Raw genomic sequence first — 11568 nt, forward strand, 5'->3', positions numbered from 1 at the left:
AGATGTGGAACAACAACTTGGAATTTGCGACAATCTAGACAAACGCACAAAGCTGCTTTCCATGCCCAGTGACCCAATTTCTACCAAACTATCCATTCTAACGAATTAAAAATGTGCCAAGTATCAGGCAAGGCAATGGTCCTGCACCTGGCGCGACGTGGAGAGCAACAGCAGCAATAGCCACAATAGCCAACAAGCGGCTGTGGAACGCAGGCATTGCTCACCATAAAAATTATTAATCGCGCATAATTCTCTCAACTCAATTCCTCAGCCGTCCAATTCCTTCTCGTGACGCTCGTTGCACAAATCTGACAGCACATGGCTTATGTTCCTTCATCAGACCCAAGCAAACAACCGTATATTTATTTAATCCTAGAAACCATCACGATATACTATATAGTAATGCTTGCTGCCTTGGAAGTCCTTGTCACACACCACTCTCCACAAACCGTCCACAAGAAAACACTATTTCCCTCTTGTTCTCTCTTGGTGAATGAAGAGATATTCTGCTTATAATCTGCTAATTTGGCTGCATGCACCTACCAGCTCTTATCTTCTTATTGCTAATCTCTGCCTGCCGGGGCTATAATCTATATATTGAATACCATCGTGTCCTAAGTTTTGGGAGATTTTTCTTCTCGGTTTATAGTTTTTTGGTCTCTGTGGCGCCACTTGTGCTGGAGATCGTTGTTTCTTTCTTCTGAGTGTCAGATTTTTAAGCTTGTTGGGAGTGTCTTTGCCTCATTGAAAAGTGAGCTTCTTGTGGCCTTGATTTGGGTTGATGGACAAAGCTTCGATGGATTTGAGGACAGAGGTGTTCATGGGAAGGGCAAGCACCAAATTGGTTAATGGCAGTATCTGTAACTCAAGATTGCTTCGGCAAACATGTAGCTTTGGAGTGAAAGGTATGTTTATTTACATGAGGAAATATTTGAGTAGTCATTGTGTCCTTTAGCATTGGTAGAATGCTGTATGTTATATAGATTGTTTAAAGATTGAAAATGATGGAAATTTCCGGTTTATATATGTTGCTTTAAACGAGATTCAAAGGATTAGAGAGCAACTGCTTCTTGTATCTAAAAGACAATGCATGTTTTAATTTCTAAAACCGTCTTCTTTTATTTCCCTTGTTCTCCTATTATTTGTTTATGTGTTGTTCCTGAAATATAAAATCCCTTTTCCTGCTCTTTGTATTCAGGATTTTCAGTGAAGAACTACAACTCCATTGCCATGACATCAAGCGAAGATAATATTAATTCAGTAGCTGCAAAAGTGTTTATGGAAAGCGCCTCCTCTAATAAAACTGGACTGAATGGCGGGGCAAGATTCTGGATTTCCTATGAAGAGGACTGCATACTTGATGCTTGTGAGGATGAGTACGGGGGAATGATTGTCAATCCAGAAACATTACCATGGAACACAAATGTGTTTGCTCATGCTCTTGAGGCATCCATTTCAAGCTGGAAACAGAAGGTATTTGAAAATTGAAACACAAAAATTGGACATTTGGATAAACTCGCCTATCCAGATTAGTAACTTATGATGAGATGTATGGAATATAGGTCTATATTCACCATTTTTTTGTTGAACAGAAAGTTGGACACTTAGATGAAGTTTGATTATCTAGTTGATACCTCTTCTCATGTTCTTTGTTGGAATGTGATTAAGCCTCGGATGTGTATCTCTGCCATAATTTAGCCTGTTTGATTACTTGTAATTGAATAAAACACTAGTTTGGAGCTTTAATCTTGTATTTGTTTCATGGCTGTGAATTGTTTCAACTTTGCCATTTGTCTTTTGACTCTGATTCTGCGTGCAGGGGAAGAAAGGGATCTGGCTTAAGGTACCTTTGGGTCGCTCTGAGCTTGTTCCTATTGCTGTAAAGGTACATTCATCTGAGATCATAATAATTTTATTTTTTGGAACGAATAGTAGAAAGCAAGCACCTAATGGTATGCATGTCTAAATTATGAGAGAATATGAACCATTTTTTTGTTGTGCCAACAAGGACATCTTAGGAGCTGGAAACACCACTATTGGGTCCTTTGCTCTCATTCCAAATGTTTTATTCTTCCTTGTAATCCATAATGTCCAAATCCATACTACGTTTACATCTCTTGTAGCTCTTATTTCTCATTTCTCTGATGGATATTGCTGGTTAAATGTCTGTAACTGTTTTAGTGGATGGTTGCTACTATTGTTAACTTTTTGCTAATCAATTGAATGATTTGGCATTGAAATAGTAGGAGGCTTGCAAATTTGACTTCCTTGCATGGAATGCGTAGATGGAGGGTGTATAGTAGTTGCAGGATGTGAGAAGAATAGATAACTCCATAGAACTTGATTTTTGAGTAAGGCATTGGGTAAGAGTAGTAGATTGGACTGAATTAAGATTAAATTTATCGTATATATGAATGAGTTAGTATATGCTCTTCAGTTGAGTGTTTCCAACTATTTGTCATGCCAAAATTCTTGTTTGCATGATCTCAAGGTCCATCTCCCTCAATGTTGATAGTTTCTTTGAAGCCTGTTGGGTGGTTGCAAGCTGATGCATCCTGTTGACATTTTGTCAAAATATATCTCAAGGATTTTTGTGATCTTGTCAATCCTCCACCACCACATGACTAGAAAAGCAAAATTTTGAGCTTGAATGACATGAGAGATGAGTTATAATTGACTTGACACATTTGGCAAAGAATAAATATACACCAAGGTCATCTCCAAGAGATGAAAGTGATGGAATAAGGTGTCATGGAACACTCTCATGTTCTGTTGTTCTTGTAGGAAATTATACCTTGATTCGAGGTGCTATCTCTGAAGAGTAATACTATTGAACATTGAAGAGAATGAAATCACAAGGATTTTTTTTCATATAGTATTTAAGCACCATCATAGTTTATCATATAGGGTTAGGGTTTCAGATTGATATGACCTAGATAAACATCTAGGTGCTAATTGTTGAAAGAACAACCCATTTGAAATGTCAGCCAAGTCAATGGGTAAGAGAAGATTGGATGTTGCTTTGATAATATTTTAAATGGCCTTTGGAGTCAACCACTTGTCTTAGTCAGGTAATTATTGGGTGATACCACATGGGTTGATATACATTTTGCCTAAAAATAGCCTTTTGACCAATAACTCTAAGTCCCATTTGGTATTTTGGTCCTTCTACCCAGAGAGCTAACCCACTTTGCATTGTAATCCTAGTCTTTCACAACAGAAAGTAAATCCAAATTTGGAGTGAACGTGCTAACTACTGTGCCATACAATGAAAGAGAGTGAAGACTATCTAAGAGACAATTTGTTCATTAATTTAATTGGTCAGGCTCAATTGATCTTCTATTCCAAATTTGGAGGTGGAAGAAGTCATTCTAGATATTTCTTGAATGTGTTCAATTGTACAACCCAATAACGATATTTGCTTTTGTGTTGATCTTTAGGCATGCCCCTTGTGCAACTTCAAAAACTTTAATTAAATGTTTTTGTATATGATACAACAATGTCTATCTTCATATGATGTATGAAACTATGCTACTCAAGTACTCAACTTGTACAAAACTCTGTTGAGCAAGTTTCTAGATGGGTGGTCTTAGTGGCTTGGTCATGTTCCTTGGTGAGTAAGATCTATTCCCTACACATCCTTAGATGAATAAGGTGTTATTGGCCCAAATCTGTCACTACCCAAACATAGGATTGGAATCTCATAATATTTATCAAGGTTTTTGGATGTTGTCAAATTATATCCATTATCTTATAGCAATTTTTATTAATAGAAGAATCATTTAGGGTATTTAATATGATTTATAGTAAAATTCTTGGCGCTTAGCAAAAGTTTGGTGGTTAAGGAAGAAGTACTTGTTGAATTGCATTTTTTTTCTTGCTCAAGACCATACTTATACATATACAAAGAGAACATTAGAAATTGTAATGAATTGTCTGAAAATATACAAGGTCTTTATGTACAAATGGTTGAGATCTTCAAGATAGCATAAATCAAAGCTCCATATGCATGCAACTACAAACAAAATTTTTCTTTTCAATTCCCTATACTTCTCCTTAATTTGTATTCTTTAGTTGAGCCTTAAACCTTTCAATCTTTCAACAATCATAACTTTGGTTAGAAATTCTACTATATATCATGTGTGCTTATGAACTTAATTTTTTTTACATACCAAATCCTAAATAAAATTATGTTTAATCTCAAGCATCTTGCATGGAAGATGGGACTCTTGGTCTTTTTAATTCTTCAAATGTTGTCACAATGAATGACAATTGTTTAAGCTTTAGTTTGTAAATTCAAAAGGATTCTTCTTAATCAAACTACATCTCTTACTGCTTTAGTAATTATAATGTATTTCACTTCTGCATAAGATAGTGCAATTGCCTTTTACTTCACAATACAACAATCCACCTTGAAGCCTATCCACAAATGTAGCTATGCTTTTGCTATCATCAACTGATCTAGTCCAATCATTATCTGTGAAGTCAACTAACTTGTTGTCACTTCTTTAAAATATTTGAATGTTTTGCTTCCTTGGAGATACCTTAGGATGTGCTTTGTGGCCGTAAAATGCAACTCTGTCATTTCACTTAAGCGATAAAGACTTTTCCTTTGTCTTGCTTTACTTGAATGCTGAGGAAGTATTTCATCAATCAGAGATTATACATGTTGAATTCCCTTTTCATGCTTTGCACAAATTCTTGAACAACTTTCATGTTTGTGCCCATGTAGATAAGGTTATCGACGTAGAGACAAATATTTCACACAAACAGATAAATCACTTCACTTTTTTGGAACCCATATGAACTGAAATACTAGTCAACCATGTTCCATGCACATGGAGCTTTGTTCAAGCAACATAAGACTTTCTGAAGTTTGTAAATTTTATGTTCCATGTCTACAACTTCATACCTTTGGGGTTGTTTGATATGCACCTTTTCTTTGACTTTGCTATTGAGAAAAGAATATTCAATAACCGATTGAAATACCTAGAGTTTAAATTTAGTGGCAATAGTAAGAACACTGTAACTGTCTCCATTCTTACAACTGGTGCAAATGTTTTGATGATGTTGTTGTCATGCTGCTGCAAGTATGATCTATCTTCATTAAATGGGGTTTTGTAGATCCAATTTATCCTAGCCATTTCTTTCCCATGTATGGTTCTTTGTTCTTTTGAGCTGTTGCAATCTCATCATCCATTGCTTTTCCATTCTTTGATAGCAATGGCTTCCTCAAAGTCATAACGTTCACAACAAAAGAAAGTAAAATGACAATTGCTATGTAAGGCCCTATTTCCTACAATGGAAGGAAACGATTAGGGAAAGAAAGAAGGTAGGGAAAAAATATTTATTTGAATAGAATTATAAAATCTTCTGTCCAACTCTTTCCTTGGGAAAGAGGGAGGAAAATTAAAAAAAATTCAAAACTTATTTGTTAAAAACATTAAAAAAGATAATTTAAAAAACTTTAAGGTAAAATTTGAGCTTTATTGCACTTGAAAATGACATTTCTGCCTAAATTGAGTGAAAGACATGTAGAGGAAAATTGGGGGAAATTTCCTGTCTTTTCCTTCCCTCTTTTTTTTCGACAAAATGAAATGGAGGGAAAGTACCATTTGGGAAGCCTTTTTGTCACATTATTATTATTATTATTAGTATTATTATTATTATTTGGTTTCTCATTGGAAACACACCCTGGATGTTGCATGGAATGAATCTTCTTTTGTGGTGAATTCTTTCATTGTATCTAGAAAATTTTAAGAGTATGTAGGACTTGAAGATCGAGAGGAAGATAAAGATAGTGTTGTCACTGATATTGATATTGTTGTAGGAGACATTAATTGAGGTTAAGTTGGAATTAGTGTAAGGGAAGAATGTTGCTTCTCACTTTGGTTTATGAACTCATCGGCACTTGGCACTTGACACTTGGCACAGGAGATGAACTCTAACTTGTTGCTTCATTAAACATACCTCTAGATAAGCTGAGCTTGTTAGTTTCTATATCATATAGCTTGTAGTCTTTGGAATCATTAATATACTCAATAAATACTACATTCTCACATTTTTCATCAAATTTCTCCTGGTGTTGTGCAGAAATGTGACAGCGTGCTATGCAACTAAAGATTTTAAGATGGTCTATGTTGGGTTTCTCTTTTGCCATGATTTAAATGTAGTTTTTTTAAGCATTATTTTTGTCGGAAATCTATTGATTTGAGAATATAGATAACATAATAAGCAACATCAACCCATAAATTATTTGGTAAAATTTTACCTTTTGGTACGCTTTTGCGGCATCTCAATGATGGTGCAGTTTTTATTTTCAATGACTTTATTTTGTTAAGGACTCATGTGAACTGTGAGTAACACTTGGATACCTTTTTGCCGATGATACTCAACAAATGACTAATAGATGAACCTTTCTTCTTAGTTCATAGTCTTAAATTGAAATCAACTTTAAACTCCTGAACTATGTTTTTTGAATTGGAGTAACGAAGAGAAAACATCCGACTTAACATGCAAGAAATTGACCCATTTCATTCTAATGAAATGATTAACAAATAGGAAATAACTACGTTGGTTCTTTGACAGAATTCTTATAGGTGTACATATATCCTCTTGAAGAATCTCAAGATGCACTTTAACTCTACAAGAGGTTTCCAGAAATGGGAGTTTCTGCATTTATTTTAGCCAAATATGTAACCTTTGCTTACTCGACATCTCCTTTGATATGAAGGAGGTCAGTCACCATATCTTTCCCCTTAAACAGTTGCAATCATATTCCCTGTCCCTGTTGCATATCAAAGGTGCCATAAGGTATTTAGATTTTTTTACTTTTGAATATCCTTTGACATCATAATTTTTTTTTAAAAAAAAAATCCTTTTTTGAACTCGTAGAGACACTAATGAATTATTTTCTAAATTGCAATAGAATTAGATATCATAGCATGTTGGTCAATGAATTCGATATCATAGCTCAGATACTAAATTTGTTGATCTCAAATCTGCAGGCACTAGTCATATGCAGATGTTTGCGATCTCCAAAATAGCTTAATCAAAGCGAAAGAGTCATATGCATGCATCTAAAGTTTACAAATTATCTTTTCAATTCTCAATACAAATGTTGACACTTTCTCTTTCCCATGTTGGTGCTTGAATCATTTTCCCTTGTTTCTTTCTTCCCATTTTTCTGATGGCTGCAGTCGTTCTGCTTCATCACTCTTTCAACTCTGTAATGAATGTTCTGCAGGCTGGTTTTAAGTATCATCATGCAGAGCAAGCCTATTTGATGTTAACTTACTGGATTCCTGAAGGTCCTTGTTTGCTTCCCGCCAATGCATCGCATCAAGTTGGTGTGGGGGGTTTCATTGTAAGTGAAAAGAATGAGGTATGCTTCTTCGGTAAACACATGTATTTTTTTTTTTTTTTGGTTCTTTCCATATTTTTAGACCAAGGGGCTAGGCCATGAAATTAATTTAAGAAGGAAATGAAATGATACAAAGGAAAAGAAATAGAAGATTTATGTTGTTTGGAGGAGAAAAGTAACACAAGAAATGTTTCAAAGTGACCGTAGAAACTGATCAAATTTGTCAATAGTCTTTTCTACTCATTTTTTTGGCAAAACAATTCTTCACCTATTTGCTGAATGACCTCTCCCCTGAAGGCTTTGTTGTTTATATATAAATTATATTCCTCTTATCAATTTGTACTGTTCATGTAATATGAGTTTACTCTGCAAAGGGAAATTTGTGTTTCAATGTGTAGACTCACTTACCCTTTGGCTTGACAAATTGCGTAGATACTTGTCGTACAAGAGAAGTATTGTTCTTCGACATCCGTGGGTGGATGGAAACTACCAACAGGGTTTATTCATGAGGTACTACTTTTCATGTCCAATCTGTATTTTTCACTGTCATATATGACAGTCAGGTTATTTATTTTCCTTTCTTAATCGCAAAACTAAACTTTCTGTTTCTTTTAGTCTGAGGAGATCTTCTCTGGAGTTGTAAGAGAAGTCAAAGAGGAAACTGGAGTAAGAAGAATCACATTTTTTTTTGTCTAACATTTAATCATCTTTTTATGAACCATTAAAAATCCACTTAATCTATTATACTTCTAATTGATTTTGCAGATCGATACAGAGTTTTTGGAAGTTGTAGCCTTTAGGTAATGAGCCTTTCTATCTTCAGATTTCTATTATTTTTTTTGTAGGAACAAGAAAGTGAACTGAATACAAATTGGATTATTCACTTAGTGTAAAACATGCTCTTCAAGATTAATATGCACTAAACTAAAATTCCTTCCTCATCAAATTGATTACATATTGATAGTGAATTCCTTGTCTAAAGATCTGCTAATTACAGGAGTCAAGTTCATTACTAGTGCATTTTAATCATTATTTTGAAAATAGATGTCTGTAACTTAATTTGGTTTTTGATCTAGCATTGTAGTAAACCTTTTGTCTAAACATGATGATTAAAAGGTGTTGGAACCATAGTTCCAAATATTCACTTGATTTAACGTATAAATGCCAACGAATTAGAAGGATAATACCCGATTTTAGATCCATCATCTCTTTCATATGAATTGCATGATTTATACAAGTCTAAATGGAGAAAATAGTTGTTAGATAAATAAAACTTTGGAAGGTAGTTGTCGTTAATCTAAATAGTGTTTTCTGCTTCATACATGTCTGTATGGTGGAAACTCTACTCCGCTAGGATATGACCATGATCCACCTTTGTGGACACAACCACGAGGAGGGTGACATAGATTTCAAGTACCAATTTGAGCAACAAGGTAAGAAAAAAAAGAGAGTACATTATGAAACCTCTTTTACTTATACTAATATGGCTAAGTGAAGATACTTTTCGCATGAGTATATGCCATACTTAGATTTATATACCTTTTTCTCTCCATCGCTAACCTTAGAAGTAATTCCGCCAACAAGGAATTTGTCTCATTGCTTGTTAGATGGCCACCACTACCAACAGAGATAAGGAATCCAAGTTTAGGTGTTCGTCACCCATTTTCTTTCTTCTCTATTTTTTTTTCTCTCTATTTGTTCAAAGCGAAGAGCACGAAACATTGCTCGCACAAAATGGTCCATTTAAAGGATCACATTTAGAGCTCCATTCAAAGAAATCTAATCTTCTTGATACTTAAAGCCATGCTAAATGTTCACTAAAGTGAACGGATACACCACATTCGATTTAATCAACTAACTAAATTAAGCTAATTTGAATTTATCCAACAAAAAGTTAGCACTTAACTAAGTGTTACAGTAAAGAATTTTCATGTGTAAGCTAATCTTCCGAGTCCTTATCATAGGCATGCACATCACTTGGCATTTGGAAAATCTGATTTGTTCTTCATCTGCATGTTGAGGCCCATATCGAATGAGATAAAGATTGATGAACAAGAAATCAAGGCAGCCAAGGTAAATTTTTGTGAGTAATTTTCTTTGCTTTAGGTCCGTGATGTGCTTTACCAACAAGTAACTTCATTTCTGAACTAGTTCATTTCTCTTCAGTCCTACAAATGTAATTTTAGGAACTACATCAAATAACAATTTGAGGTGTTTCACATAGCTGCAAGTGACATTTTTATGCATTTTTCCTGCAGTGGATGCCCCTCGACGAGTTCACGAAACAACCATTCATTCAAGATGACAAGATGTTCAAAAAGATCATCGACATTTGCATGGCGCGGCTCGGTAAGCGCCACTGCGGATTGTTAGCCCACCAGGTGATCTCCAAATTTGATGGCAGGTCTTCTTCCCTGTACTACACTGTTGAGGAGCCTCAGAAGTTTGAGTGTGAAGGGCTATAAATTCGCGAGTAATGCGTGAAGAGCTAAGCGTAAGCTTGGCTCGCTATGGATTGTGTGGGGTTGAATTTATGGAATATTGGTCCCAAAACAATATTTAGATCTCATCAGCATGATTCCATTTCCTCTACTTGTTAACTCCTTTGTATATATGAAATGATTAACATGGAATAGATATGTGACCTGCTGCTACTGACTCGACCTGTTAAATGTGCATGAGAAGCCACATTTCTTTGTTTTTCTTCCTTTTTCTGGATAAACAAGCGCAACTAATTGTTTATCAGAAGTTTTTCAAGTAACTAAAGTTCGATAAAATAATATATGTTGTCGGAGATTTTTGAGGATTTAGTTAAATTTAAAATTATATAAAATTTAAATTCAACTTGCAATAGAGATGATCTGAATAGATAATCTCAGGCTGTCAGCAGAAGCTGGTTTCTATTATGCGCAGAAGAGCGGACTGAGTCATCGAGCAGGCAGATCAGTCATGCAGCAGATCTGTGTTGCAAAGCGACAGATCAGGTCTGCAGAGCGACAGAACAGGTCTGCAGAGCGACAGAGTGTCGGTCTGCAGAGTGACAGAGCAGGTTTGCAGAGTGATAGACCTGCTATGCAGAGTGGCAGATCTGTGTTGCAGAATGATAGATCTGGGTTGCAGAGCTGCTGTGGCAGATCTGTGTTGTAGAATGACAGGTTTGTGTTGCAGAGCGGTAGGTCTAGGAGTAGACCGAGCGAGGCTGGCCGGGTTTGAGCAATGGACCGAGGCTTATGATTGACGCAATTTCCTTGAAACAGATTCACCCCACCTTCGGTAGTGTTTCGAAGTTTACTTGGGTCATCTGTTTCCCAGGATACAACGTTGACTGTGATTCCACCAAATACTAATGGTCACGGCGAACTGAGGGGCACCCGAATGTTGTGTCACTTCTGCCTGTGATCGCAACCTCCTTATATAGGAGCTCAGATCAACGACAACGTTAATGATTGATTAATGATCATTACTTACCGAGCAGTGAAACGTCCACCATTTCACTCATTATCGCTCGACCGTTTTGATTCTGCATTAATCTCGACTTTAATGCATCAGTTACACAGCAGCAAAACATTGGTTGTTCCACTTGGGCAAATTTTGCCCCGACCGGTTCGGCATTCGGCACGCGCAGGTCGTGCCCGCACACGAGTCAACATGGTTCAATAACTAGTTATACCTTTTGTAACTTATAGACCTTTTGATCTTTTATTGTATTCCTCTCCTTTTCTTAGACGTCGTGTGAGTGACGATCTATCAAGATGAAATACACCCAAGCCCTCTCTTCTTGCTTCCAAGTTTCGGCCACCAACAACCTTCAAGGATGATGAGTTCCGGCCACCAACCAATCTCCAAGGGATGCTAGGAAACAATGTCTCCTTTCTCTTCTTCTTCTCCAAGCAAAATCTAGCCACCAAAATCTCTCCAAGAAGGTGATGTCGCCGACCACAAAGAAGAAGAATAGGGGAAGAGGAAGGGTCGGCCACAAGGAATAAGAGAGGAGGAATAGAAGGTGTGTTATTGAGTGAGACACCTCCTCCTTCTCTTTTATATTCCTTGGTCTTGACAAATAAGGAAAGTTTTAAACATAATTAAAACTTCCTTATATTCCTCGTCAATGACTAAAAAAGAAAGTTTTAAAACAAAAAAATTAAAACTTCCTTTTCTTCTTGTCATAGTCGACCACCCCTTTAAATCCAAACAAGGAAAGTTTT

At 36.0% G+C, this 11568-nt stretch overlaps 1 protein-coding gene across 2 annotated transcripts; it reads left to right on the forward strand.

Annotated features, from left to right (window-relative positions):
• Positions 1 to 428: 428 nt before the first annotated feature.
• LOC121998237 (nudix hydrolase 8-like) lies at positions 429 to 10018 on the forward strand. 2 transcript variants are annotated; one of them, XM_042553052.1, is made up of 9 exons: positions 430 to 905; positions 1199 to 1473; positions 1820 to 1885; positions 7247 to 7384; positions 7796 to 7873; positions 7979 to 8029; positions 8129 to 8163; positions 9328 to 9436; positions 9622 to 10018. In XM_042553052.1, the coding sequence occupies exons 1-9, from the start codon at positions 782 to 784 to the stop codon at positions 9826 to 9828; spliced, it is 1083 nt and encodes a 360-aa protein (XP_042408986.1). In that variant the 5' UTR covers positions 430 to 781; the 3' UTR covers positions 9829 to 10018. The 2 variants fall into 2 exon arrangements, with proteins under 2 accessions (XP_042408987.1, XP_042408986.1); XM_042553053.1 differs by lacking the exon at positions 7247 to 7384 and having other exon boundaries at positions 429 to 905.
• Positions 10019 to 11568: the final 1550 nt, after the last annotated feature.

The sequence above is a fragment of the Zingiber officinale genome, chromosome 6A, assembly GCF_018446385.1.
Source record: "Zingiber officinale cultivar Zhangliang chromosome 6A, Zo_v1.1, whole genome shotgun sequence".
NCBI lineage: Eukaryota > Viridiplantae > Streptophyta > Magnoliopsida > Zingiberales > Zingiberaceae > Zingiber > Zingiber officinale.